General features: G+C 38.5%; 1 protein-coding gene across 2 annotated transcripts in view; it reads left to right on the top strand.

Annotated features, from left to right (window-relative positions):
- Nucleotides 1–27900, top strand: part of GUCY1A2 (guanylate cyclase 1 soluble subunit alpha 2) — a 133844-nt gene that overhangs the window by 68307 nt on the left and 37637 nt on the right. For both annotated transcript variants that reach the window (XM_086881967.1, XM_086881968.1), the window contains exons 5-6: nt 8317–8802; nt 25408–25551. In XM_086881967.1, the coding sequence (XP_086738093.1) occupies nt 8317–8802; nt 25408–25551 (630 nt within the window). The remainder of the gene's footprint in view (nt 1–8316; nt 8803–25407; nt 25552–27900) is intronic.

A 27900-nucleotide genomic window follows, 5' to 3' on the forward strand; every position in this document is an offset into this window, starting at 1 on the left:
ATCAAGGTGTGTACAACCTGAAAGCAATCTTAGGGGATCAAATGGATTTTGCAGTAAAATGAAAACCATAAAATCATAGAATATCTTGAGTTGAAAGGGACCCAAAAGGTTCATCAAGTCCTACTCCCTGCTTCTCACAGGACTACTTAAAACTAAACCATATGACCAAAACCATTGTCCAGATGCTCAATGATAGACAGGTGTTTTAGGTAAAATGTTTTCTGGATGCTGTCAGGGTACCATTGGGCCCACTGAGTGCCAGGGCTGTGGGAGTCTGCAGGGTGGATGGGCAGCACCTAGCAGCCAGGACCTGTCCCAGGCACTCAGACTGAGAATGTGGGCACCACACACACCAGCACTGACACCTCCCTGTGGTTGGGGATGGGGAGAGACCGATATTGGGCTGTTCCTTGGGCCCTTGCATGGGCCGTGGCCAGGCAGGGCAGGGCTGTGAGAGCATCGCTGAGGCAGCACTGACAGCCCCCGTGTGGTCCAGGGCCCTGGGAAGGGCTGGGGGTGTCCTGGGAGACTGGACAGGAACTATCAGGCCAGCGGTGCCTTTGGGACTCACACAGGTCATGTTTAAGTGTATGAAGATATTTATTAATGGAAAAAAATTCAATCTGTTCTTGGTATGTTGATGTTCAAAGGGATTTTGAAATTCTCTTGGAAACACTGGTGCATTTCTTCTTGTTTTAGTATCTGTCTGGTGTTGCCCATGCTATGTTCTGCCGGCCTGCTGTATTGAGTTCACCCACTCATCTTCTTGAGAGCATCTGTAAGGGAAGCTGACCAAGGAGCACAAAGGGTTGAATTCTGACTCTTTTCTGTTTTGTGAAGATAGATGTTCCTTTGAAGGAGTCCTTTTCCCATTGCTCTTATTCCACAGGGCTAGATTTTTCTTGGACTTATCCAAGTAGCAGTCAGGAGTAACTTCTGAAAAGCGATTTCTGTGTCTTGAAACAAGAAAAGATAACTTGTAAATTGTCGTGACTTTTTTCAGGTGGAATCCACTTTTGTTTTTGTTGCCTTTTGTTTATCTAGTTGGTTTGGCAGACTAATGTGTTAAAGATAGAGTTGTCTCCTTTACCTCTTCCCCTTTCACATGTCCTTACAGGTGGCTCCATGCTTTTGATGTGCCATGCACACCTATGCTTCTTGTGGAACAGATCCTATTTAACCATAATTTGTTTGCTTTTAATCTGCCACACTTACTCCTTTGGTACCAAGAAATTATTTTAGAAGTCCAAGCTTATAGCTGAAAGGTATTAATGTTTTTCTCATTATCACTTTCTCTCTCTTTTACATTATAGAAAATGAATGTATTCCCACCAAATTTTTGGATTTAAAGGTACAATATTTTTGCTGCCAATCTGTGTTTGTGAGATATCTATGACATACAGAAAATGTTACATTTGGTCACTTCGGTCTGAAGACTGTTGCACGTTATGAAACACTCCAGGGTTTGCTACAGATATTGAGAAATATTTTAACAGTCACTTTGCTGCTGCTTGGAATAATATTCTTTTGACAATGCAGTGGGCTGGAAATACAAACCTGTAAGCAAATGCTGAGAGTTACAATTTCATAAGAACCCAAGCACATCCTAAGTTGTGCTGAGCAAACATTGCCTAGTTTATTCAATTGTATGAGGCATCGATGGAAAAGTTACTTTTCATTTCTGTGGAGATGAAATGTATTTATCTTAGCTTTTTTTTTTTTTTTTCAACAAAACACGGGTATAAGGGAAGATGGTAGTTTGTTATTTTTATCTACAGATAAAATAGCAAGTCAGGGTTGCATTAGAATACAATTTTTTCTTATTTTCATGAATCTTTCTCCACAGCTGGTTCTGCTGGCTGTGGCTCTGACCCCACTCTATAATCAGAGGAGGAGTATTGGAGAGGTTTTAACAGCTGTTCCTTTTTCTGTCTTAAGGGTCAGAATCATGCTCTGTCTATCTGGTGGCCAGCCAGCCACAGAGTAGCAGTAATTTTATGGGCATACCAAGTCTTCATTTTATTGAATTGATCTTTGGAGCATTTAAAATAGAAAACTTCTAGACCAATAGAAGTACAATATTCATATTTCACTTGATGTACTTAACATATTTGCATTTAGGTGTCTTTCAATGCACAGCAGTACATGCATTCCTATGAATTAGTTAATTCTGATAGGAGGTAGACTTAACTGATCAGTACAGGCATGTATGTCCAAGCCTTGTCCTCCCTTTACCACAGAGAACTATAAGTATTTCTAGACATAGGGCATGACTCATTTGACCATGACTTAGATGTCTCACATAGATCACACAACTTTTATTCCAGAAGCATCTGTTTCTCTTGTTGCCTGTAGAAGGAGTTGTAAACTGACTGAAGCAATGAATTCCACACCGACACTACATTAATTATCCCAGAAGTAACTTGTGTAGCTTTTGTTTGAATGCAAAATGGTACCCTACTATCCTTCTCTTTCCTCTTTCCACATAGATTCCTTTTAAGTCACTGGTTCATTCCTCTGCTTTCCAGACAGACTGATCACCTTGGACAGGTCTCACAAATCTCCACTAATGCATAATCCAACTCCTCACCATAATCCAACTCCTCACCAATGATATTTTCATTCTCACTCTCCCTATGAATACAAGAATATCCCATACTAAACTATTTTTTTACAATTTGAGGCTTTTACTTTTTGTTCATTTCATAGACTAAGTTGGAAAGGAACCTCTGGAGGTCATCTGGTTCAACCTTCTGCTCAAGCAGTCACTTAGAGTTGGTTTCCCAGGACCACATGTTTGACTTTTGAGTATCTCCAAGGATGGAAACTCCACCATCTCTGTAGGCAACTTGTAGCAGAGCTTGGTGACTCTATATAGAAAAAGCATTCTCTGATGTTCAGAGGGAGCCTCCTTTGATTTGTATCTATGGCCCCTGGTCATTTCTCTGGGCACCGCTGGATAGAGTCTTGCTCTGTCATTCCTGATCCCTTCAGGTGCTTATGTACATGGATAAGATCATCCTGAGCATTTTCATCTCCAGGTTAAACAATCCCAGTTCTCTCAGCCTTTCTTCATAGGGAAGATGTCCCAGGTTCCTATCATCTTTGTTGACCTCTGCTGGATACTCTCCAGCTGTGTCTCCTGTAGTGTAGATCCCAGAGCAGGACACAGTTCTCCAGGTGTGGCCTCACCAGTTCTGAGCAGAGGAGAAGGATTACTTCCCTCCACCAGCTGCAACACTCCTCCTAACGGTGCCCAGAGTATTCTAGCCTTTGATGCAAGCACTCATTGCTGGATGATGTTCAATTTGATGTCCACCATGATCACCACTTTTCTGCAAAGCTTTTGCCACTGGATTTGAAAAGAGTTTGATCTCTTTGCATTGGCACTAAGTATTTTTGAAGAGTTTCATATGTCTACCCTTAGATTTTTCTTCTTTGGGGTGAACCATCAAATGTTTTAAAATTTTTTTTATAGGTCATATTTTTTAGACCTTTCATTGCCTTCATTGCTTTTCACCAGACTCTCCAGTCAATCCACCTCTTTGTTATACTTAAAAAGGAACAGATTTGCCCTTCTGGGGTCTGAAAATTGGTGGTCACAGCATAAGGATTACTTCTTGTGTTTTGCAAGCTGAATTTTAGTTTACATAGTCCTATATAGTGTTTTCTTTCTTAATGACAGCATGACATGTTAGCTTACATTCTTTTGTTCCACTCTGCAGTCTAGGCCATCCTCTTAGGAACAGCCTCCCTGTATTTTTTGCATTTGATTATTTCTGTCTAAACATATTTATTGCCCTTGTTTTGAATTCCAGCTTTAGCCCATTTTTCCAATTTAAGAGATTTTTTTAAAATTCCAGTGTTGTCTGTCATACTTTCAACCCTTCTAGATGTGTCATGGAAACAGCAAGAAAGACATTACATTTCTTTCTGCAAGTGTACTGTTGCCTTATCCAGTGTTCACAAAGTCCCCCAAGCCTCTGACTGCTCAAATATTATGAAATACCTTGCTGTAAATGCTCCTGAGACACTGCCATGTATCCTATAGGACATTCAGAGAAGTCCATTTATTTTAAAACTTAGGTTAGCACCTAGACCTCCTTCTGCAACTCCCCCTATACTGCTTGTACCTTGAAGTGATGATGGTGATGGTGTTCAGGTTCAAGCTGATTTTGCCCCACTTTTTCCATCCTCTAAATAACTATGAGCCAGGTAAGGAAGCAGCTTTGTTTTCTCTTACTGAGTTTGTTTATTGTATGAAATAAAACATGCATGTGCAACTGTGTACGAAAGTGTGGCCTAACACTGTAAGTTTCTAACCTAATCCATATAAATAAAAACTTAAAAAAAGACTGTAGTCACAGTTTGGGAGGGTTTATGCACTGATCAAAATCAAAGGGGCAGCTCTGCTGAAATTTGTGGATTGTAGAGGCTGCAGAAAAGGTCTAGCCAATTAGAAAGAAAATCCTTTTTAACCCCCCCAATTATTTCTCAAGGATACCATCCTGTATTTCCTTAATCTTTTCGAGGAGACATGTACACCTTCTCTCGGTCACTATTCCAAAACACACATCTTTGTCTGGAGTAGTTATCCTCCCTCAGTGGAAACAATAAAGCTTTTCTCTGTGCTTTTCCTTAAAGATTAGGCAGTGAATTTGGCATTTGATTCATAAGCTTTTTGGTCCTAGGGTGGCTTGCATCCAGAGTATGCAGAGGGTGTGCAGAGGGTTGGATATCTGTACCTTATGAAGTAGCTGGTGGTGCACTGCTCTGTAGGACACACTCCATGTTCTCGAAAAGCAGCTTTAGAATACGTTAATATTTCTCAGCTGGCTCTTTGGGGAGAGAGGCTGAAAGAGTTCCTTAGAATCAAGAACCGTTTGCTCCCTTTCTTTGCAGTAGATTTCGCAGTGGAAGTAAAATTCAGCGATAGGTTTTTTGTTTTTCATCCCGGAGCTACTAGGCTGCACTGTCTTTTCACAGCAACAGAAGACTGTAAACTATGATATATGATTGCTCTTTTCAAAATGTTCTCTTATACCACTGTAAATCAGGAGAATGTCTTCTGAAAGTAGTAGAATTATTCTCATTTTATTCAGTGAGAATATAATTAAAGAGACAGGAAGGCAATGAAATGTAACAGTAATGAAATACAACTGATGACAGAAATGTTTCAGTCTTTCCCTGCTTACAAAAAAGATGGATGATGCCATCCTGATTGCCTGTAGGCTAATGGTCCAGGTGTAAAGCTGTCCAGCTTTGGGGAGGTGCCCAGATGTGTGACTTACTATGGCAAACTTCAGGCAAACCTGATATCCTATAACATCAGCTATATTTTAAGATACAAATAAGAATATAAGAAGCAAGAGAAATCAAAGAAAAGAGATGGGGGTCATGCTGGATCACAGCTGCAAACTAAAGTCTGCTAGAAAGTGTCTGAATCATGTCTGAAACTTCTTTGGAAAGGGAAAGGGCTTTGCAAAAACTAAGAAGAATGATGCAGTCTTAACTCTTCTCTATTGCTGTTCTTTACAAGACCCGAGTGTTTCTCCCCAGGAAAGGTGGGGCAGTTTTTTGTCTGCTGTCCTGTTCCCTATTTGGCACCTTGAAGAGACTGGCAGGCCATTTTCTAAAATATCCATCAGTCATTAAGAGAGAGCAGGATGACAGAATCACTAATATAACATGAAAGAAGTGATAGGAAACATCAGCAATTCCTGTTGAGCAGAACAAGTGATAATAATATTCAGGGGATAAATCTGAAATATCACTGAACCTTTGACAGTTTTAGGAAGCTAATCTGTTGTGTGGGGGGAATATCTTTGCAAAAGTTTCTAAAAATGCTCTGGAAACACTCAACCTTGCTGAAGCAGGGGGTCAGCTCACTTGGTTATTATTAGTTAGGCATTTTACAGCATTGTCTGTCTTTTATTGCTTTTCACACTTAAGTCTCAAAGTGTGTTACAGGGTGGTCAGTAGCATTGTTCCTGCTGCGCTGAAAGGCGAATAAGAAGTCAGGGTTGATAATTTGCCTGGGGTTACCCAGAAGCAGAGCAGAGGACTCAGAGTGCCTGTTTAGTGCATTATTTACTCAGGTTTCCTGAGAAAGTCCACCCAGGGAAGGTTGGCACAATATATTAACACAGAAAGAGATCACATCAAAGAGTTTTAACACCTCAAATTGACAGAGGTGAAGTGGGAACACAGGGGGATGCATAAATTTTCTTCTAGTCTCACAGCAGATTAACAAGAGAAGCACAACTCCAAGCCAGGTGCCTTGCCTTGCTGATAAGCGGCTCAACCCCAGGCTGGGCTGGCTCAGCCAGGGTCTGTGGTCACACTCTCTCCTCCTGAGCTTTCACACCCTGTTTTCACCTGGAGATGGAAGAGGCAAGTGATAATATGAGATACTTTTATTTTGCACAAGAGTGAAATTCTACAAACAGAAAACTCTCTGGCACAGGGGAACAAAATAGGAAGAGAATTCAGAAATGCTGTACCATGTATTTAATATTTGGCAACTTGTACTTCGGACTTAAAACAATTTTGCATGTGCCCTTTTGAAAACATGAGGCTGCATACATGAAGAAAGCATCCTATTTCCTAGGGAGCCATGTTTCAAAAGCAGAAAAAGAACACTTATCCATGGAGCACTAAATCAGCTTATGTAGGTAGCTGACTAGCTTTCTCACAGAGATGATTGTCCCAGAGTGAAGCTGAGGGAGGGAACCAAGGCTTAGAAATGTAATTATTAAAAGGTGTGCAGGAACATAAATTAGAAAATTTGACAATTTTAATGACTTGCATTTATTTTCACTTGCTGACTTCTCTGGCTGACATCAGAAGCTGCATGTTAGGCTGCTAGCAGAGAAGGCAGAGGGCAATAGGGACAGGATAGACTCAATTCCCATGTTTCCACAGTCTGCAATGGCAGCATATTACCTGATGTAAAAAAAAACCTAATAGAAAGAGGAGCTTCCTACAATCTCCCCTAGACATGGAACTACCATGTAAGATTACCTGTTACCTCAGCAGGAACTTCCAGGCCAATGGACACTTAAATCACATCGTTATTACACACACCTGGATTCCCTGATGGAGGTTTTTCTATTTTGCTTGGTAGGATTATGGATGAAGGGAGGATTAAATGATAAGTGAATCGTGACAGCAAGCAAATGCGTACATGATGAAGGAAATGGTGACTGGAGGAGGCCTTTTCATTTCAAGAGATTGTGTGCAATAGAAAACAGAGATATAAGGCATTATGGTGCCTAACACTGCTTAGATGCACCAGGTTTGTGTGTTTTGCCTGTATTGACTATGGGATCCTCAAGGTCTGTGGACATTTTAGATCACATGGCACACTATTGCCCTGGTGTTTGTGCAGTCCTGGAATGGAAACATTAATGGGGTTGTTTTTCATAACAGAGGCTATGGCATGTATTTACAAAGAGATACAGTTTGTCTGATTTCATTTAGTTTTCAATGTCCATTTCAGTCTGGTAGTTTTCTGCTCAACTGCCATCATGGAGCAAGAGGTAACAATCCATGACCTCAGTGATACTAAGCCTTGGACAGCACTCAAAACATCTAGCCATTTAACAGGCAAATGCAAAAGCTATAAACCAGTGTGATGAACCACCTGATGCTCCTTCCCAATGTACCTTCTGCTATTCCATGAACACAAATTGGATGAATCTCTATTACCAAGAAATTCTGCTGCATGTATGAGAAGGAAAACAGTAAACAGGAGGACTAGTACAATATTTCCATGCCATTTGTTATTTTATAGAGCTGTTTTTCACATTTATTTTTATTTGCTTCTTCTATAAAATGGCCACAAATGACTTGTATTAGATATTTTACTGAAAAAGAACAGAAAGCACTTCATTTCTCTAACCCGCTTTCTGACAGTTGCAATTTCTTTTTACTTTTTTTGCTTTTTTATAATTTATAGCTAAGTAACAGAGAAAGAACAGCTCTGAAATTTGCTTGTAATGCCAGGTACATTCCAGGAGCATTATTTAGATGGCACTCTGAGTATACATATTATTGCTTTCTTATTTAATTGGGTACAAATAAAATCCAACATCTGATTTGGGAATACTTTTGTGTCAGCTTAGGTTATTTTCTGACTCAATTTGTTGAGCAGACTGTGAGTCTCATTACTTGAGTAGGTGACTGCAAGAGGCTTCTGTATAAAAGGCTACAGTTAATTGTTTTAGCTGAAAAGACAGAAAGTAGAATGAGGATCCACATCTATTAGCTGATTTTTCCCCTTGTCTAAACAATTATTTTTTTTTTATTTTACAGGTGATGGAAATTAAAGGACAAATGATTCATGTGCCAGAATCAAACTCGATATTATTTCTGGGTTCCCCCTGTGTGGACAAGCTGGATGAGCTGATGGGCCGAGGCCTCCATCTTTCGGACATACCTATCCATGATGCTACTCGTGATGTCATATTGGTTGGGGAGCAAGCAAAGGCGCAGGATGGCTTGAAAAAACGAATGGATAAGCTGAAGGCAACGCTAGAATGTACACACCAAGCCCTGGAAGAGGAGAAAAAGAAGACAGTAGATCTCCTTATTTCTATTTTCCCTGAAGAGGTGGCTCAGCAGCTGTGGCAGGGGCAGCAGGTTCAGGCCAGGAAGTTTGATGATGTCACCATGCTCTTCTCTGACATCGTTGGCTTCACTGCCATCTGTGCTCAGTGCACGCCCATGCAGGTCATCAGCATGCTCAACGAGCTCTACACGCGCTTCGACCACCAGTGTGGATTCCTTGACATCTACAAGGTAACAGCTCAAGTCCTAACCTAGCAAAAGTTAACTGAAACAAAGGCAGAAAAAATCACAGTAGCTTCCTTCCTAAATTGCAGACATTCCTTAGAAAAATATGTAGGTAATATTTTTGTTTTACATGCAAAAAACCCTAGATCTGAAATATGATAGTTGAAACTGAAATGCTTCAATATGAAACTGTCATCATGGTACTCCAATGGGAATATAGGCCTCATATCCCCATTTTCCTATAGAAATATCTTTTTGCAGAGCATCTCCTGTATTATGGCCTGGTTTCCTTTAGATGACACGTCAGCCACAGCATCCTAACGATGAAGAAGTGCACAGTGATGAATCCTAACCCAAGCTGCAGCTCCTGAGAGGCACTCACTTTCAACTTGAATGGTTTAGGGTTTAGGCATTTATCTTTCCCTTGAAAAAACTAAAATTTTCCACAAGGAGCAAGCATTCACTAAAGAAAGTTATTATAAGAAACTTCTACTGAAACACAGGAAGAGGACAGCAGATGTCTATGCATAGTAAATGTAATGTTAGGGACATGGTGCTGGTGTGCCATGCTCCAAAGGAAATATCACACATGTTGGTCCCATTAGAGAACTCATCTTCACTTCTCTTAAATGGATTTGGTGTCTAGTATGTATTTGAAAGAAAAAACAGGGGAGGTAGAATTTAATAAATGCTCTGAAGATATTACCAGTGTAATTATCCTCTGCAACCTACAGACTGCTTTGTATATGGAATGCCTTTAATTTTGTCATAGAAGAAATAGACCAAGTTTCTTTTTATATGTTAATGCACAAGAGAACAGAGATGTGGTTGTAAAATTATATATTGACTTTATTATGTGCCTGAGGTTTGCAAACTAACAGTTTTCAAACTATTTCATATAGTATTTGTTGATAGGCTGTAGAGAAAAAGGTCTTACAAATGTCCTGCTCCTTTCATTTCTAGCCTTTATTGCACTTTAAAAGGAATTGAAAAATAATCATTACCCACCTAAATAATAATAATGGCTGAAAAGTTACAGCATGTACCACAGATAGAACTGAAAATGGTGTAGCTAAAGGTTGTTAGGGCAGTTTACCAAAGTAAACAAGCACACTGTAACGAAGTTTTAGGCTCCTGGTTTAGGGGTTTATTTCACTAATGATCAGAAGGCAAAGGCCATTCTGGGACATGAATGCAGTGAAGATACCAGCCCTCATGTGAAAATTGTTATGGTGATGCTGTTAGAAAAGATGGTGAGTGTGATCTCAGTTTGTGTTAGTCTAATGTTGCTGCACTGGATTATGACCCAGCTTCAAGAACAGGACTTGAGGAACTTCTAACCCAGAGTCAGGAGGGATACCTAGTGACCCTGCTTCGCATGCTGTGTGTTCACATGGGTGTACTCACCGTGCTCCCAGGTGATTCATTTCAGCTGTTTTGAAGCATTCAGAATATCCTTTGTTGAAAATTATGGTTGCATGGGAATAGGATATAAAGTGTGCTTTTTATAGATATTGATACAGAGTATACTCTATGATCAGACTGTAAAGAAGGTTGGTTGAGTCCTGTGAGAACACTAAGAAGGAATATTTATGCATAGGTCATGAATATTATATCATTTAGGCCATGGCTTTCTGCCTTTCACCTAGCCTTGGGCTACTGTGGCTAATGACCAATGAAATAAGGTCATAGCTGTTGAGGTAGGCAAGATGAGATTTATGCATTTATAAAAAGAAATAAGCACTTCCGTGTCGAGACTCCCATGTAATTCTGTGAGCCAAGGTATGAATAAAAACCTATTTTTCTATGGAAGAACAGATTACAGCTCAACACACTCTCTCTGCTGTTGCTGCCCTAATATAGGCAGTTCCCTCTCAGATCCTTTCATCCTGGATTTTCCTTGTCCTCTATCTCCCCCCATCCCTCCACCCACCCTACGTACTTGTCCCTTGATTCCCACCACCACTCACTCATGAGCAAGGCAGCGTGCATTTTGGCTGTTTTGGAGCTGTATGTACCCTTTTTCCCCCATCCAAATGTTTTTAAATAATTTTATTTTTTTTGACCAGAAGTCTAAAAAAATTTCTGAGGGGTTAAGTGAAACTGGCTCAGTTTAGCACTACAGAAAGAAAAAACTCAGGCAATGAACTCTTTTTTGTTTCACTAGAGAATCAGACTTAAAATAAAATAGCAATTCTTTTGAAAGAAAACATTTGCATTTTAAAATGAAAATAGCTTGTGTGTTTATATCTTTTTCATTTGTTTCAGGTGATATTCTGGAAGCAAATTTTATTGCTAGGAATGATCACCACCACCACAATTATGATTTTAGAAGTTATTGTCAGGTAGTGAATTTTAGATACTTAATCAACACTATTTGTATCCAGCTTGCCTCAAAGATATACTTGTGTAACTAGGCTACAGAAATTTATCATATGACCTAAATACATCAGTTTTTAAATTTGCTTGTTTTTAAGCAGCATGGCAAGGATAATTTGCAAAGGTTATTTGGTGGGCGCATCTGAATACCAAATTCACCGTTTTGTAAACAGAAAGTTAAGTAAAATACGATAAATAAATTCCATGTTGTAAATTATTTACCCAGGTTTACTGTTACAGCATTTGTATGCAGAAACTCACTGCTTCTAATCTGGCAGTGAATGTAATATTTTCATTTGTCTCCCGCTATTCATCCAGGGATGTTTATGGAGAAATACGGCACAGAAAGAACAAAGATCCTCACATTTAACTAGTCAGACATAGAGGGCAAGCATAATGAACTCTTGGATACAGACTGAAAATGCTTGGACAGAGCTGAAGGGTGATGAGTTAGACTTTGAAATTTCTTGGAAATCAAAGTAACTAGCTATAACTGATGAGGTAGGGAAGACTTATCCAATGGATGGAGGCATAGGTAAGAATGACACAGACAGATGATGGGCCCAGAAAATGAATTTCACAGCAGTATTTTGAATGGATAGCAACGATGAGAGATCACATTTGTCCAGGCTGGGGAGAACAATGCTGTAATTGAGATGCATGATGTTATGAGTCTGGGTGACAGTTTTAGTAATCTAGAAGAATCTCTGTTTTAGAGAGTGAAACCTGGGAAATAATCTGCTGACATGCAGCCTTGGTGAAAAGATTAGGAGGGACACATTCATGATAATCACAGAAGAACAAGGAGGTGAAGGAGCTGAGACCTGGTGATGCATTTGGAAACCGGTGCTGTTGGCTATCAGCACTAATTATATTTGGCTTGGAGTTGAGCAGTGGGAGAAAAAGTCAAGCAGGGAGTGCAGTTCAGGTCATTGTAGCCGTAGCTGCTTGGCAAGCTGGTGTTTGAGGATATGCAAGTAGAAGCATGGACTCCAGGAGCAGAAGTCATGGGAGAGATATCTCAGTAAATTTTGAAAACTCTGGCTTTGGGTAAAATACATACTTGTTGACCTGACTGTTCTGACCTCTTTTTCTCTGCATCTGAGTTCCTGTTTATCAGCCAAGTACTGGGAAACAATGCTTCAGTTAAGCTATCTCTTTATCAAATAAGCTATTTAGATATGCTGCAGCCATGTCTTCTGGCATTTAAAACTTAACCCTGCCATCTGAAATCTCCCCTACTTAAGATTTCCACAGCTTCTGTTTCTCCTTCATGTAATATGTATTTGACATTGGCTCATTTAAAATACTTGTTTCCTGTTGAGTCTTTCTGCCTTTGTAGGCCTGCTTTCTCAGCTCTTTTCCCCTCAGTTTCCCTTCTGAAACATTTCCCTTTTGCACCCTTTAACTACTGTGGAAAGGCAGCATTTATTGTGCATGTTTTTTTGGCTATATACATTGGCTGGGTAATGTCAAGCCAAATAGAGCTGATCCTGTAGGTGTTAGTTCCTTCATCCTTTCTCTAAACAGGGCAGAATTTGTCCTTGAAGACATTGCAGATTTTCCCTGACACTACACTTTCTGTAAAGTGCTAAGTCCCACTTTCCTTGTCTAAGCAGAGAGTCCTAAATGTTTTCTGAAAATGAACTGTGGTCAGCTGTCAGAATTACTTTGCTATCCATCTTCATTCTAAAAATTTTAATTGAAAGTTTATTGAGTATTTGTATAAGACAGTATAATTACATACATTCATTTTACAGTCAGAATCCACAGCTTTGTTATGTGAATTCATGCTTTCTTTTTGGTTTCATTTTTTTGGTTAAACTAGCACTTGTTCTGACTGGTACCACACACAGCTTCCTTGAACTTTTATTTCTGGCAACATGATACACTTAGTATGTTAGATCTTTATTTTCTGATTTTATATACCTAACACTATATACAGCCTTAATGTCTACTCATTATAAAGACCCAAGACTAAAAAATTATGGGAAATCTGGACTGTCCTGTAATCATTCAAGACTGATACCAGTTTTGAAAAATGTTGTTTATATTTAGGTTGTGACATAATGCTTTTAGGAACATAATTTTAAACTCCCATTTTCTAAGAATATCACTTTACATTTCTGTACTGGTAGTTTAAGTTGCAGAAATCTGTATTCATTTTACAGAAAATACCAGTGCATTCTCAGTGCCATGACTATCTCCTCTTGAGAACTAATACATCTTGTACTCAAATACATGTTCTCAACCTTACTATCAGTGCTATAATGACTAAAGAATACTTCATTAAGCAGGGTCATGAACTTCAGACTATTCTGAAGTTTTCCAGGCTTTATGTTCCATAAGTTAAAAAACACAGTTTCCAAGTTTTAATGTGTAATCTATGGCCACTATTTTTGCCATCTTCCCATCCAGTTTTAACTTCTTAAATTCTGTGCAAATACTTGGCCATTTTGAGAAGTTTTGAAATTCTAAACTTCAGCTTAGGCATTTGCAAAATGCAAGAAATACAATTAACATATGTAAAATTATAGTGATACTCTTTCATGGGCGACACGATACACAGAAAATATTTCAAGATACCTTTGTTTTACAATTGAATGGTGCAGTACTGAGGGTTACCAGTGCACAAGGTGTTGCTTCTTCCTGAAAGGTTAAAGTCAGTGTGTTTTGAATGTGTAAGAGATGAAAATAGAAAAAATTTCCATTGCCCAGAAGCTTGCTCTCTCTGCAGTGCCACCCAGCCTGATAGTGCTGCCTTCAGCACACTGCTCTGTTTGGGTCCCACCACAAAGGGCTCCTGAACCTTCCTTCTCCTGTCTTTGGGCTGGCTTTCTCCTCCTTGAAGTCTCTGCCCGTATTTGGACTTGCTGGCACACTGGCATGTCTCACTCCAATATGAAGTTAGAGAAAAATCAAGACAGCTGTCTCTTTGGGGAACTCAGAAGTGTTCTTGGGTTAAGGAAAAAAAAAAAATAGAAAAAAAAAAGGAAACATAAAATGTTCCATGGATTTTCCCTGCAGATCTGCTGCAGCACCACCCAAGAAGTCAAGAATATTTTAAGACAGACTTCCCATTACTTTAAGCATGTATTTTTCTCCAGCCTTGTGGACAATTTACACTTTCTCTCTTCAGGGAGATCTGCAAATAAAGCAAACAGACACTCAGGCTCCAGAAGAGTTATTCTCTGCTTTATATACATACAGCTCTGCACAAAGCACTAAAACATCTGAACATCTGTACATGTTCTCCTGCAATATATCACCCAAGAATCCTTTAAAGAGCCTAGGAATGTGTTTCTGTATATAACTACTTTTCTGCTTCTTCAGGAATACCATACTTGTATATAATTCCTTTTTTATTTACTTTTTTTTGTCTCTCTCACTTTTCTCTCATGTGGAATGCACACATTTGTTTGTAAGTGCCCTGGTCCATTTCTCTCAAATTGCATGGGGGCCTTAGAGTCTATGTCCAGCTTACAGGTCCTGGGAGCACTTGCCAAGTCCTCAGTTTGCACTTGAAGCCTGGCTATAAACTGACCTTTAACTTGAACAGGACCAAGAAGGGTGTCCTCCCTGCTCCAAATTGAGGAGCAAGCCCCCGTACTGTGGCCAGACAGGAACCATGGCTAGGGGCGTTCCCTCTTGCAGCACACAGGTCTCCCTGATGTTATCTTCTCTGTTTTATTCTGTCCAGTTTTTCCACATTCTAAATTTTAGTACCTCTGAGGGACAGGAGAAAACTAATTTCACTTTCCATCTGCTTTCACTCTTCATTTTTAAGAAGTCTGGCTGGACTTTCATGTACTGAGACGCAACATTTCCATTCATGCAAATAGCATTCATAGCTGTATATAACATTAACTTTAATTTAATATTAGTTAATAATTATCATCGATAATATAAAATATTATTAATGATGATTATTAATAAAATTATTAGTATCATAACTTTATTAAATTATTTAAGTGAACATGGAGGATAATTAAGTAAGTTAATATGAACTAGATAATATATGAATTTCAGGACATGTAAATTAAAGCTTGAATAACCTTGAGAAAGATCTTCTGGTTCACTAGGAGTTTAAATACTGGGGATACCTATAGCAAATTAAGACCATGCTTACATTAGGAGAAGGACAGTCACATTAAACTTCAATGTGTGTCTTAGGTCATACCTGATTATTTTAATATTTTCTTTGTTAAACAGTTCTGCACTTTGATATTGCAGTAAGGCAGAATGCCAGCCAGGAAGCTTTCTGTTCATCAAAGATAACGGGTCTGATTTTTGCAATTTCATATTTGTCTACAGAAGAGAGAAATCATTTATACACTATGAATTTTGTATTTCATGGCTCTTGTGTGCAAACCTGATGCTGATGTCATGTAGACTGCAAGTCTTCTGGCATGACTTTTCACTACTGAAAGAAACCCCACTTTTAAGATACCAGGTAGTAATTCTACATGGCAAGTACTATTTGTCTTTTTCCTTCTGCAAAGTAAGTAAGACTCTGAATTGCAGTGTAGATGAAAGAGTTCCTCCATATATTGCATACTGAAATATCTGTGCTTAAGACTCCTAAGTAGGTGCTGTAGAAAGAGTTCAAACACAGCTCTTCTTGCAAAATGCAGCTGAACTTACCAGTATGTAACATCATTAAATTCACTAAAAATAGGATGCCCTCAGGCCTGGTAAGAGCAATTGCTTCTTAATTAGGCTCCTGGGAAAGGAGCTTGGTTTTATAGGAAGTCACTTTTAAAAAGAGCTTTACAAGAACAGAGTTCTGAACTTCATAGGTGGATGCCTGTAATCCATCCCTTATCACATGGGAGGAGCTTTCGTAAAGTATTTCCCAAAGCAGAATGTCATGTCATAAAGGTGTTGCAAAGTTACCTTGAAACCTGGGCACAAGATTGCACTGCCTAGGAGTTGGTTTTGAAAACATTAGAGACAGAATCTAAGAGAGTGAAACACTAAGTAGAAACTGAAGGACATTCTTTGAAAACAAGTGTGTTCTCAGATTGTATCCTGAAAACTTTATATTCCTTTCCAAAGCAGAAAGAGTTTTATAAGATACCAGAGGTTTTGAAATCTATAAATAGTGCTTTACTGCTGACTAATATTGTTAAGCTTCAGTAGTGTTGCAAAAATCAACTCTTTCAAAGCTTTCCTGACAAATCTTTGCAGTAGAAAGAGCTTAGAGAATACTTCAAAATGTAAACGGAATTAGGCCTTAATTTGTATTCACAACACAGCAGAAAAACCAAAAAAGTTTTGTTTAATTTGAAAAAGGACAGTATTCACTCTGCAATATAGACAGAAATGTGGATCTAGACCTACCTCAGGATCAAGAGTACCTAGGCCAGAGGCTTTTCTGAACTGCATTTACACCACCTCAAGAGAAAGAGCACATACACTTAATGTCTCGGGGAAATAACTTTATCTGGTTTCCCTCTGGCATGTTTATTTGTTATTTCTGTCCTTAGAGTCTGTGTTTTAGATTAAATGGCTTGTTCAAATCTTTGTACCATAAGCTGCCCAAAATATTTCACATCTGCTCTCCCTCTGCTTAGTAATTGATAACATCCCCTGACCTGCATGCCAGAAGATGCATGGCAAGATCCAGGACTTTCTGAGCTAAACAGGATCTTCTTGTGCTGACAAATGGTATCGTAGCACTAGCAGTCAGCACACTCACACACTTTTCCTGCCTTGGGCTACTTTGTGGGAGCAGGAACAGGCCCACTGTGGTGCACTTGCAAAGGCACAGAGCTCCCCTAGAGTCTTCTCAGAGTCTCACAAACTAAGCCTGTGGCCCACATAAACCTGTTTCTGAGGCAATGCCCAGAAGAACGTGCTGATGACAACATGGGAGGAGTCTTGCATATCAAAGATGGTCTGGGCATGGCTGCAGGCAATTAAGCAAAGATACACACATTTGCATCCTGCTGTACTAAATGGGAAAAAAAAGATGTTTACAGAATTCAGGATGGAACACGTCATGCCTTTAAAATTCATTTTTCTCTTCAGTTACTATGGAAAGAATATAGATGAGTAGATTGAATTGAAGCTTCATTTTTGTGTGACTGATGCTTGATAAAGTGAGTTCCGTCATGAATGAGAACGTTGTGAGGTTATTACTGATCTGCAGAGATACTGTGAGAATGATTTGAGTAGAAGGAAATATGGGAGACATCATCAGCTTGAGGTAGAATATGGATATCAAATAAATTGTTCCCGTGATGAGCAATCCTGAGATTGCTGACTTAAAACCAAAATGGAATCTCCATTTTCTTCAGTTTTTGTCCCATACCAGTTAAGAACTGTCCTGTTTGCTGCTGGACTAGAAGTCGTGGACAGGAATGGAATAACGAAGCCCAGAATGCTAAGTCTGAAGCACCATGTTGCTATATACCACAACCTTTTCCTTATTCTCCTGCTGTACAACTTAGGGCAGAAAACAGATGAAAGAAAAGCCCTTTGGGAGGTACTAATAACTTCAAAGGTTTCCCTTACAGTTATACTTGCAAGAATTTCATCTTAAGGCTGAATTTCACTGTATTCCTTTAGAGGGGAGACATTTCAGCTTTCATAAAAGAAACACATAGTTTTGAGGTACTGTGTAGTTAGTTCAGTCTTGCAGATGGAATGAAATATGGATAAACAGGATAATGAATATTTTGTGAAAGCATGGGTCTTTACTGTAGTTCCTGATAATTTCCAGTGCCATGTCCATTCACATCCTGAAATTTGGTCTCATGCTGGGATGAAACTTACAAAACCATCTCCTTTGATATTTATATGCTGCCATGGAAACAGAGCCTGGGTGTTAGCAGGAAGATGTGCTCCAGTAAGTCTAGGCTGAGGAGTACCTATAAAACTTACTTTGACTTTGCTCCTTAAGAAACGAAATCTAGGTACTCAAATCAAATTTAATATGCCAGAAGGCACTGATTTTGTTGTTGAGGTCATCATAAGAATCACTTAACTTTCATACTTCCAATAAATGCTGTTCTAGATTAATCTTGAAGACTGGAAAGGAAACTGATCTATGGAGTGTAGAAAGTTTTTCCACTGGTTTATCTGACATTCCAGAGATCAGCTTTCCTAAAGGACTATTTGATTTCACATAACTTGCCATGTCCTTTTAAAATTGATCTGCCTCTGTGACCTTCCAGGTTCAATCTTCCCTTCTGCCTCTTCACATAGTCTTGCTAATTCTCTCTTTTCTACAGTTCTGAGATAGAGGTGAAAATATGCTACTTTTAGCAGAGAGTTAATAATTTAGACTTATCCTCACAGTCAACAGAAGAAAGTTTGATTTTATAGGGTAAATGTGAATTTTTTTAAGTGTGAGATAATTTTTTTTTCTGAAGGAGGTTCTTAGCACAGGTCAGATGATTGACAGAGTTCCTATTCAATTCATTGATTATGAAAATAATTGAAAGTGAAGAACTCATATTCAAATTGCTATATTAGACATTTTTCTGGTTAGGTGAACTAAATCTCACTGGTGTAGATCACGGCTGCTATATTTTAGCAGCTTGAAGTCTAAGATGCAGCTGCAGCTGAAATACTGCTGCTTGCCTTCTAGTGTCACCTACTTTTCATGTGTTTTATAGGTATTTAATAATGTTATATTTTGATATATTTTAAAATTTTAGATTTTTTTTTGCATATTGTATTTTGAAAAGTGCTAACAGCTCAGTATACATTTTATGCACCAAGAATGCTTTGTCTGTATTTTGGTGGGAGAAGGTAAACATGCATAGGCAACAGGCAAAAGGAGAGGCAGGTTAAGGTGGGGAATAATGCTCTTCAGTGCAGGTAAAAGAAATGATCCACAGACAAACTAAAAAAGTTAGTTTTCTCAGAGAGAATAGTTAAGTGATGAACAGAAGAGCATTAAACTGCAATTAGCTAAACCATTACCCCTTTCCCTGCTCATTATTTCTGTTTCCTTCACTCTCAAGCTCTTTAAGAGGAAACTGATATAATTGCAACTGTTGTTTGTTATTATTTCAGTTTTATAAAACAAAGTTTTATAGAGCATCTCCCAGCAGTAGGATAGTTTCAGGCTATTGGCAGATTACTCATATGTGATAAGAACCAACTTAGTAATGATCTTCTCTTCAGCTAAATATAGCATATACACTTTGTCTGTAAACAGGGCATGTAGCATAGAGAAATTGTTTAATATTCCAAGTCTCCTTGCCAACTTAAAATTACAGTGATTATGAACACATACTTAAGCAGAAATAAATATTTCTGGTGATTAAAATAGCAGAAAGGGGGGAGGCTACAAGCAGGATTTTATGCATGTGGAAACTCAATTCAGTTGGAAGAAACATCTGTTACTCTAAAAAAAGAAGGATAGGAAATCAAGATGTGGCTGAAGAGTATCTATGGCAGGTTATTATAGCTAAACTTTTTGTGTATGATACACTTACATAGATTGCCCATATGTGTTAGTGGAAAACAGACAAAAAAATTTGAGCAGTATAATATATTTTTCCTCAAACATGACCCTTTTCTCAAGGAAGAGAAGCCTTGAACAAACACTTGGTACACAATTCTTACATATTTGCTTTCCAAAGTAATCCTGTATTCTGGTCGCCTGTGTGTAGCAGGAGTATTCTTTAATTCTTTATACTGAACTGGAAGGCAGTCTCACTTTTTATTTCCAATTTATTTGGAAAAGAAACCACCTTTGAAGAGGCTATATGGGTCAGTGACATAAATAATTTCAGGTTAGATGGTTACTAAATACTAAAACCCTTCTGAGTGAGATGATAAATATGTATGCTGTCCTGTGAGTATTTTGGAGATGAAAAAATAGTACACAAGTACCCTTCAGAGACAGCTGAAGGATCTACAAAAGACTTGCTGTTAAAGGTAAGTTTTCTTCCTGAAGAAAGCAACTTTTGAATTTTCAGACATATTTTTGGTATGTATTTAATTTTGATTATAAACAAAGAATCCTTATTGTTATGAGTATAATTTAACCCATTAAAAACAAACTGCTCAGATTTATTTATGTCTCTTACATGAAAAAAGTAGTTGTGAGTACTCCATTGTAATAGTTCAAATTATACATTAAGTTTTCACAGGAAACCTGCTGAGAGAGACCAAACTAAAACTAGAGCAAATTCTCCCTCCAGCTACTTTCAATGTATTTAATATTTCTGATTGCAGTAGGAATTTCAGATTGGAATTACCAAAGAGTGACCCCTGCAATTATATTTTTTATGTTTATTTCCAAGCTGTGCTTTGAAAAAGGTTTTAAGTAGGACTCATTAGATCATTTGAATTCCTGAGTATTTTAGATGAAAATTCTTTAGCCTGCCATTTCAGGTTTCACTTTCAAAATGCTCTCTCTGCCCCATGTATATTACTCTGTGAAATGAAGTGTGACACTTCAGTTCCTTTGTTACTTCTAGAAGTTCAGAAACTTAACTACTGCTGCACATTCATGAATTTGGGATGAAGGATGCAAACCAGGGTTACTTCAGTGCATCACACTTTCCCTTAAATCTGTCACTGAAACAACACCCTGACTTTATATCCACAGAACATAATTTGGCTAAAACTTCCAGTTTCTCAGTTTAATAACAAAAGACAACACAAGGTTTAGCTACTGGTAGTTGGAAGAGTTGGAAGAGACCTGTTGGAGCTGCCTAGGGATCTATTAGGGATCTATTATTCTCTGTTCTCCGGACACTTTAGAATTGGAGAAATTACATTCTGACTTCTGTGCTGCCAAACTGATCTGCAAATCATATTCCATCTCAAATGGTTATGAATTAAGGATAAGTGACTGTAAGACTATAGGGTTCCCCTTCTGTAAAAATGACTGTTCACATCTAAAGCAGACATACCGTATATACTGAGGACTAACAGAGGCTGGGTATATAGAATATGACTTCTCAAATGCAAAAGATATTTGCTTCCTGTTGCAAGTAACATGCATTATCACTCTTCAGTATTCAGCAGTGTTGAAATAAATTGCTAAAAAATTTGCCTGAACTGTAGAGTACACATAACCACTTCAACTAATTATTAACTTTGATGTGGGATTTGTTGATGGCCTGACTGGAAACCATTTGGACAGTTCCAGTGACTTGAGAGTTACAGAAGGATTTAGAGGAGGCTTTTGTGTAGCACTGTAAGTAGCTGCAGTATTTCCTGCATTCTTCATTTGTTTGTTAAGAATAAAAATTATTTTATGCAGTTTTTAGAGATTGGTCTAATTTTGAAATCCAAGTTCAACTTGTGTTCTGTGGTGCTGTGTATTAATTCCCAATTAATGAAAACTCCAATGAAGCTGACTGTGGTAAGCATAAATCAGTAAAAAGGGATGAAAAGCTGGTAACAGTAGGCCAAGCAATCAGTGAGTAGCTAGAACTATTAGGAGCAGTAGGAAACTATAATTTAATTAGAAAAAGAAAAAACGCTAAGTCTTATTGATGGTAAACTGTCAGTCATATGCAAAAATGGCTTTAATATTCCCAACAGAATATATTTAACTTTTTTAAAGAAGCAGGGTAAGGCATTCCAGTCTTACAATACTGAAAGCAAAATATCTTTTCCTGCATATGTATCTAGAAAGGATATAAAAATTGAATATACTACTACTAATGTATCTTAAAAGTCACATTACAAAGTCAAGAGCTCAGCATCTAGTTTATCATATGGTAGAGATTTCCTCTGGAGTTTCATTGCTGTATATCATTATCTGGAAGAGTATCAAATAGATCTGAGTGCAGAAATTTTTAGAGACTTTGAGTAGTGGCTGCCTTTTCTTTTAATCCTTTTGACATTGAAAATTTATGGAGTAGGTTGCTCTCTGTTATGCACAGTTTCAGGATCTACCCAGAGGATACTTTGGAGCTAGCTATAAGCAGTGCTTTGTATTTCTAATCCAATTGCTACTCCTCAGCTGAGACAAGAGAAATTCTCTTCTTCCTTGTGTGTACCTGACTCACTCAGGGGCCCAGCCTGAAATTCTGAAGTGTGATGTATCGCTCTTGTTGCAGTCTCTGTTTTAACGTCCTCATGTACCCTTTTGAAGTTCAGCAAGGCCAAGTGAAGGTTCTGCATCTGGGTCAGGGCAATCCCCAGTATTAATACAGACCAGTGGATGAATAGATTGAGAACATCCCTCTGAAGAAGGACTTGTGAATATTGGTAAATGAAAAATAAGGCATGAGCCAGCAATGTGTACATGCAGCCTAGACAGCCGACCATACTCTGGGATGCATCAAAATAAATGGAACTGGCAGGTCAAGGCAGGTGATTCCTGCTCTGCTCTGGTGAGTCCCCACCTGCAGTGCTGCATCCAGCTCTGGTTTGTCCTAAGTACAAAAATGACATGGATGTCTTAAAGTGAGTCCAGAAAAGGGCCACAAAAATGACCAGAGGGATGGAGCAGCTCTCCTTTGAAGACAGGCTGAGGGAGTTGGGTTGTTCCACCTGGAAAAGAGAAGATCTTGTTGTGATCTTTGATGTATAAATGGTGCTTATAAGAAACATGGAGAGAGAGACATTTTGCCAAGGCCTGTTGTTACAGGACAACAGTCATTGGTTATGAGCCAAAAGTGACTGTATTTGATATAATGAAGAAATTCTTCACAATGAGAGTGTTGAGACACTGAAACAAGTTGCCCAGAGAAGCTGTGGATGCCCCATCTCTGGAAGTGTTCAAGCCCAGGCTGGATGGGACTTCAGGGCTTTGTGCAGCCCGGTCTAGTGGAAGGTGTCTCTGTCCATGGCAGGAGAGCTGAAAGTAGATAATCTTGAAATGTCCCAATCAAAATCATTCCATGATTTTATGACTCCATCCAAGTGGACCAAATGAAAATGCCATGAACAATCTGAATTACAAGAACTCCTGGAACTTTTGGAAGATTTGTCAAATCTGATTTTGAAAAAAGATGGAACGAAGGTTAAAGTTTGGTGGAGGTACTCATAATGAAAATTTCAGCTTAAATGCTTAACTGGGGAAAATCATAGAAGTGACTGAAAACAGGGTTGCAGAGTGGTAATTCATTAGGCAGGCCTGCCAATACTCATCACATCTAGCTTAAACTACTAAGTCAGTCTCAGCAGTCGTAGTTTTTCCTCTGGTTCTCCAGAATTCCTGTCAGGTGAACTCCATAGGGACAAGCACTTTAAGGAGAAATAGCATTATTATAATTTTTACTTTTATATAAAGATTATTTCGAGGCAGCCTCAGTCCCATTTTTCTGGTAGTACAGTGCATTCAGTGTCTGGAATTTAGCTGTTAAATTACAGCTATGGAAATTTCCAAGAGGGAAGAAGCTAACAAAATAAGTAGTTTTGTCTGAACACTGCAGGAAGAGTATATGATCCCAGATCTATGCAACCAAGTTTAGTGGAAGAGGAATCCTAAAATTAGGTCATTCAACAAGGAACAGAATTTGTATTTAATTTTTGTATTTGACATCACAGACTCAGCCCTTTCTGTAGTAACCCCTTTGAGTCTATTCCTACTGATGTTTATTCATGATTTTGAAGAATGACAATGGATTTCTGCTAATGCTGCCTTCCAATTTAGAGCATTTTTAAACATCTGTTTCATCCAGACTGACTTTTTAACTTCTGATACTTCTTCTCACTGTGCTTGTTTATTTTTTTTCTCACATTTTTCTCTACATTTTTCACCAGCCATTGCAATATTCTTGCCCATTATCTTTGGAAAAACAAACTCCTAAACTGCAGGGCATTGGTAGTGTCTGCTTCTTGTGGACAGACATCCTGAGATATGGTAAACAGGCAGGCAGCAGTATTGATTTCTCCTACATGTTTTTTTCTATATACAAGTGCTATTAGGAGCTTTCAAAGGTGTTGAAGGAGCTCTAATGGCTGTCTCAGCTCATGAGAAACCTTCAGCTTCTTATCTGTGTTTACAGTCTCCTGCACAGTCAGCCAGAAAGGTTAAGGTGGCAAACTTTACAGTGGGCTTGCAGCAGATCAAGTTTGGTGGTGGGAAGTATTTTCCCATACTTGTGTTCTAGGATCATGCTTAGGATCACGTAAATTACATTTATGTGTAATGCTTACTTTTTCAGGTATTATTTGTATTGAGATGCTATTTCCAATTTATCAAGACTGGAAATTAGTCTGGGAAGATCCTTGCCTACTGCTTAGTAGGTTCTCTGCAGAGAGAAGAAAATAGCTATATTTATTCTCTGAATAACTCCTTTCTTAGTGCTTGCTTTCTTCTCACTGTAGTCTTTGCTGAAGCATTCCTGTAGTGTTGTGTGCAGGGTGAAAGCCAGATTAGTTATGTCACAAAATCTAAACTAATCCTTGAGGTCTGTTTGGGCTCATGTTAATGGATTTTGTGTGACAATGTTACAGATGTGTGAGCAAACAGACTGCAAAACACAATGCTGTAAATAAAGCCGCAGACCTTGAGGGCTGCAGTGTTTCTCAGGCTGCCTTTACCCAGAGCCAGAGGGCTTCTGCAATTCATTTTGCTCCCAATTCCTCCTGGGGCCCAGCTCTTTTTAAAGAAAATCAGGGTAAGAGAGCAGTAAGGCCTGCCTGAAGATACCAGAGGGATCAGTCTGCTGAACTTCATGCTTGCAGGTAGGGAATCCAGAGTAAGATAGCCTACATGATAGAGACATCAATTCTTATTTGAAAATAAGGGACAAAGGTGTAGTCAAGTCTGTACCAATAGCATCTGTTAGTAAATTATACCAGGAGGAGCTGCCCACTAATGAGAAGTTAGATAGTCCTCACTGTTTTTTATGGTGATGTTTTGCTTTTTCTAATTCTGTTCCTGATACAATTTTCTAGCATATCATATACTAATTACGAATTACAATTATGCAGCACTATTCTTACCCAACATTACTCAGCCAGGATAGTACGAAATGAAGCTGCAAGTGATTTTTCATTTTGGAAAATGCAATTTTCTGTGTTACTGCTGTGGGAGAATGTTGTCATATCTCAGCTAATGCCACACACTGTTCTAGACAATCTTCTTTGGTTGTAATGCTGATAAGCCACTATGCTGTTGCATGTCAGGTTTTGACTGCACCTGTTTGCAGACTCAAGTAATTATGCTCTTTTGTCTAATTGCTTATTTATGGATGTTTTGCTGACATGTTTTAAGCAACACTATTTGATTGCTACCCTAATGGCAGGGTTCCCCTCTCGCTATCACACCGTAACACTCGGCTTGTCTGATTGCTGCAGGTGGAAACAATAGGTGATGCGTACTGTGTTGCAGCAGGGCTCCATAAGAAAAGCCTTAGTCATGCCAAAGCCATTGCCCTGATGTCACTGAAGATGATGGAGCTTTCAGAAGAGGTTCTCACTCCAGATGGAAGCCCTATTAAGGTAACCCCTTTGCTCTTTATTCTCAGCTAGTCAGTGATACGCGGACTTGGTTCGTTTAGTTGTGTTTTGTCGGTAGATATCTGTTTATTGCTAGAGAATTTACACTTGCATCACTGTATCTGCAGCTCTAATGGGCCACGTGCCTCTTTCCCAAATTGGTGTGAAGAAGAATCTGTAGACTGCCTGCTCTTTGCACACTGTTAATGTGCTTCCTTCCCATGCTATGCCATTTCTGTCCCCTACTTTGGTACAGGAGGTAGCAGGAGGAGGGAAACCAGATGTCCTTTTGTAACGTTTTCAAGTTCCTCTGCTGTCCTCCTGCTTTTGGTCCTATGTCGCCCTGAAAACTCAATTTTCTGAGCTTGCTGATACAGTTTTCTAAAGACTTTCCCAGGACAGTAACTGTAAACATAGATATGTGTACATTCTTTCTGATACACGTCTTGTGATGGACATCTCTCACAGCCAGTGTGGTTGGGAAGGTGTTATCCTGACTATCCAATCCCTGGCCATGGTCAGAAACCTATAAATTCTGAGAGAGGAAATAAGGCTCTCTCTTCCTTTCACCACACCTCGAGCTGTGTTCGTGTGACCTATTTTGTCTCCAGCTGCAACAGCCCTACACCAACATATTCAAAAGAGTACCATTCTAAAAAAGTATGTTGGGCTATGGATCTTGAAGAAAGTTCTTTTTAAAATTTCATGTGAACATTCACTGAACACAAAATAAGCATTAAAAGACTGAAGATACCAGAAGACATTACATTTTCAGTTTTGATGTAAAACTATTTCAAACAGATGTTAATTTAATCCTACTAAAATATATATATATATATTTGATTGATTTTATTTGTTTTTCCAATAACTGTAGCAAATTAATATGTGCTAACTACGCTGGTATGTGCTGGGAGGGCTGTCTTCCAGCAACTTCTCATGTCTGCACTTTCTTTTGAGTCATTGCTGCAACTGTAGGGAAATTTTTAAGGTGTATGTTTTACTCTGAGACTCACTTTTTGTGATTGTTTTCATTGCCACTCATTATTTTTCAGAAATTCCTCTTATTTTCACTGTCTGCATCATAAAACCTGTAAAAGGAAGACTATAAAGACATTGCTGACGACATGTGAAGAATAAAATACTGTGAATAAACAAATATTTTCAAAAAGTGCTAATAAACCTCCTTTAGAATTCAAAAGAAAAAAATCGGTTCATCATACTTAAACTGAAAACAGAGGGACTGAGATGCTCATCATCATTTCTTAATTGCTCTGTCTTCAGTTTTAGGTATAATAGATTTCAGGGCAGGAGAGATGGTGACATTGTAGAATGTTGTTACCTTTGTACCTAACCTGGAAGTTGTGCTTAAAAATAAACCTTATCTTTCATAGAGGAATATTCTGATTTGTTTAAAAGTTTATAAAGATTAGGATTCCTCTCACATGGATACATTTACTCTGTAAACTATTGCAATAAGGACTTTTGGGGAAGTCTACTTTAGTTTGTCCTAGTTTAGATGTCTACTCTAGGATGAGATGAATCACACCCTAAAAATGTGTGCTTTTTCAGTTGTCTGTAAGGGAAATCTATGTACTTAACCTAAATGTGGATGTCTATGCTGTGAGCTTTTACACTCTGTCACATGAGTCCTCCTACAAACAGCAAAGAATGCACAGTTTTTCCTAGTGGCTATGTCAATGATTATCACTGTTAAATACATGCTCATTATTCCTAAATGCAGTTGGCATGACTTTTGCCTTCCAGACAATGTTAAATTGGCTAAAGTGATCCCTATTTCTGTTAGTTGGCAGTTTTTCACTTAAAAAGAACATAAAGGGGCCCATTGTGCCACAGATTCCCATTAGCAAATGTTCCATGTGCATAAAAATGTCTTAAAGCAGCATCAGAGGAAGTTCAGATTGGATACAAGGAAGATGTGGTCAAGCACTCGAACAAGGAAAGTGGTCATGGCCCCAAGCTTGTACCTGTTGAAGTATTTGGACAGTGCTCTTAAATATATGGCTTAACTTTAGGTTGCTCTGTGTGAAGGTTTATGAAATATATGTATTTTCTAAATTACTTTGATGGATATATTTTGTTGTCATCTCAAGGCTGAATTCACCAGAATGTAAGGATTTACTTTTTGTAGTTCTTGAAATGATCATCCCTGTGATAGCAGTGGATATCTAATTAAGTGGCTCTTAAAGTCTCAAAAAGTTAGCATGAAAAATGATTAAATTAAGAAAATACCATATCACACAAACAGGAATTTAGGATAAGATTTTCCCCTATTAAGTGCATTAGCAGATGTTCAAATGAGGCTTGTTATCTGGGTACACAGTTATGATATCA

Source organism: Cyanistes caeruleus, chromosome 3, assembly GCF_971803275.1.
Source record: "Cyanistes caeruleus chromosome 3, bCyaCae1.hap1.1, whole genome shotgun sequence".
In the NCBI taxonomy this organism is placed as follows: Eukaryota; Metazoa; Chordata; class Aves; order Passeriformes; family Paridae; genus Cyanistes; species Cyanistes caeruleus.